We start from the raw sequence: 2,641 nt of genomic DNA on the forward strand, positions 1-2,641 counted from the left end.
TTATCTCTCCTCTAGAACTATCAGCTCAAGTCATACAATTCTCATCATTTTGGAAGAATAGCAGGGACAAGATTTCAACACTTGAATTATCCTACAAATGATGCTGGTATGAGAGGTGTTGAGTGAGTCCCTTTATCGTACCTCACCTTCCTTTAGGTTTTTGACCCAATGTCTATACATACATATTAGCCTAATTATCTTTCTTTTGTATTTTATGACATTTTGTGACTTATCATCTGCATTTTATCATATAAAAGATTAAATGTGGGGTTGTCCTTAATTGTTCAATCTTTGAAGATTGGAGTGTTGCTACTTAGGTTAGCCGTGTTATATTGCTGGTTGTAGGACTTCATTGCCTCAGTAACCTTGGGTAGAGCCACATCTGTAGCCACAATTAGTCCCTCATGATAGAGTGAGGACTGCGTACCTAGGGTTGGTTTCCTAGCAGATCTAAAGGTGTCTGATTCCACTATTTGCTTGTGATGACTTTGAAAGCTAAGTAGACACAAAAAATGCAAAAGCCGTCACTAAGAAGCAAATCGTTGCCAGAGTATCTCTTTCTTATTTGACTGTCTCAGAACTGAATTGAGAAAGTGGCAATATAAACAAATGCACACCCCTTCCTACTCCATTGCCTTCCACAGGGGTCCTGATGGAGCTGAAAGAAAACTGGAAAGCGTGAATAGTTGGCACTGTCTGAAATCTATACATCCTTTAAAAAAAATAACTGATTTTTCTCTTCTTAAAATGCTAGAGGCTCACTTCATCATATTTCTTCTCTGGGCAGTGATTCAGTCCCTCACTGGGGTCTTTGCAAATGGCATCATCTTGGTGGTGAGTGGCATCGCCTTGGTGAGGCAGAGAAGACTGGCTTCCCTGAATCTGCTCCTCTCCTGCCTGGCAACGACGAGGATCTGTATGCAGGTGCTCATCTTTAGCATCCATCTGGCTGGTCTCTCCTTGGTGAAAGAGTCTGTGTTTATTGATAATCTTCTAATTCTCATGTTTGTAAATGAACTGGGGCTTTGGTTTGCCACGTGGCTTGCCGTTTTCTACTGTGTCAAGATCGCCACCATTCCACACCCTATATTCTTCTGGCTAAAGATGAGGATATCCAAGTTGGTGCCGTGGCTGATCCTGGGGTCTCTGCTCCACTCATTGATCAGTTCTGGCCTCCAAGGCAAATATATGTGGCCATTTTACAAAGGAGTCATTGAGAACTATTTCTCCAAAAATAGGACTAAAAGTGAAGACACACCTTCTGAACCATTTTATATTTTCATTGCGGGACTCGTGCCACCATTACTTATCTTCCTTGTTGCGGTTCTGCTCTTGGTTTTCTCCCTGGGAAGACACACTCAGCAGATGAGAACCATGGGCACCAGGGACCCCTGCAGGAATCCCCACGTCAACGCACTGCTCTCCATCCTGTCATTCCTAATCCTCTATTTCTCCCACTACGCAGTGACTGTTTTGTTCTCTGCTCAAATTGTGCAGTTTGGAAGCTTCCTCTTTCTGCTCTGCCTAATGATTTCTGGTGCATTCCCTGCTGGACACTCTATCATCTTAATTTTAGGAAATGCTAAACTGAAACAAAATGTAAAAATGTTCCTCCTCCGTGGTAAATGCTGCCAATGAGGAATTGGGTCACTTCAAAACAGCCAGGATTCAGTGACTTATCAGCACCTGCTGTTCCTTGCCCAGCCAACAAAGCATCCTGTACATAAGTATATAACATGTCATCTCAAGATTGTTCGCTTAACCTTAGGGATGTTTATAGCTTTGCTACTTTTTCACAGAGTTAAATTGATTTCAAAAGCATGACACATGTCAAGAGATTACATCCATGTCAATATCCATCATCTTGCAAGATGTTATCATTGATAAAACTGGGAACATAATACAGGGATCTTCCTATAGGCTTTCTTACAAGTGCATGAAAATCTTTAATTTTCTCAAAATAAAATGTTTAATGAAAAAGGAAAGCACATGTTTGCATTTGTGACAGTAGAAGCCACACAGTGTCACAGGGTCCTTCTATGTCCGATGCCTAGTCTTAGGTGGTTTACCAGATGGACTGACTGCTCATCCTCCGTCTACCTGGAGGTCATTTCTCTCTGTTTGCTAGAGTCACAGACAATGGAGCCACTCTTCCTCCCTAGATCAGAAGGAAGTTGAGCACAGACAGACCTCAGACCTTGTGAGCAAGCTCACCTCCTCCATCCTGCGGAGATGGAGATGCTGTGATGACCTGTCCCAGCAACTGATGAAAGGGAAGAAAATGGAGGGGGAAGACGAGGAGGAGGAGGAGGAGGAGGAGGAGAAGGAGGCATCCCTTGAGGTCTGCATGTTCATTTTTCATTTGCCCTGATTGGGTATCCTGCAGCTCATAGCTTGCAAAGATGTTTCATTTTTGCATTTGTGTACTGGGTTTGGGACTCCATGGACTGCCAGTGATCATTTGGTATCCTACCCCATTGCATGTCTTCCTCCACAACAAAGCAACAGCTGTCGGTAGGTGGGGCTGAGGGTGTCTCCATCTGCTTGAAGTCATAGATGCATTTTCTGTTTGGCTAATGATTTTGGAAACAAAGATATATATGTGCATTTCTAAAACAGATTCAGAATCATTTTGCTTTCA

General features: G+C 42.8%; 1 protein-coding gene across 1 annotated transcript; it reads left to right on the forward strand.

Moving 5' to 3' along the window:
• Positions 1-747: 747 nt before the first annotated feature.
• On the forward strand, positions 748-1,638 carry TAS2R1 (taste 2 receptor member 1; the record flags this gene model as incomplete). The annotated part of the gene is made up of 1 exon (XM_081299622.1): positions 748-1,638. One exon carries the CDS (start codon positions 748-750, stop codon positions 1,636-1,638), a length of 891 nt encoding a protein of 296 aa, XP_081155748.1.
• Between the last annotated feature and the right edge of the window lie 1,003 nt (positions 1,639-2,641).

This window comes from Spermophilus citellus (assembly GCF_964194105.1).
Source record: "Spermophilus citellus genome assembly, chromosome: 1".
Classification (NCBI taxonomy): Eukaryota; Metazoa; Chordata; class Mammalia; order Rodentia; family Sciuridae; genus Spermophilus; species Spermophilus citellus.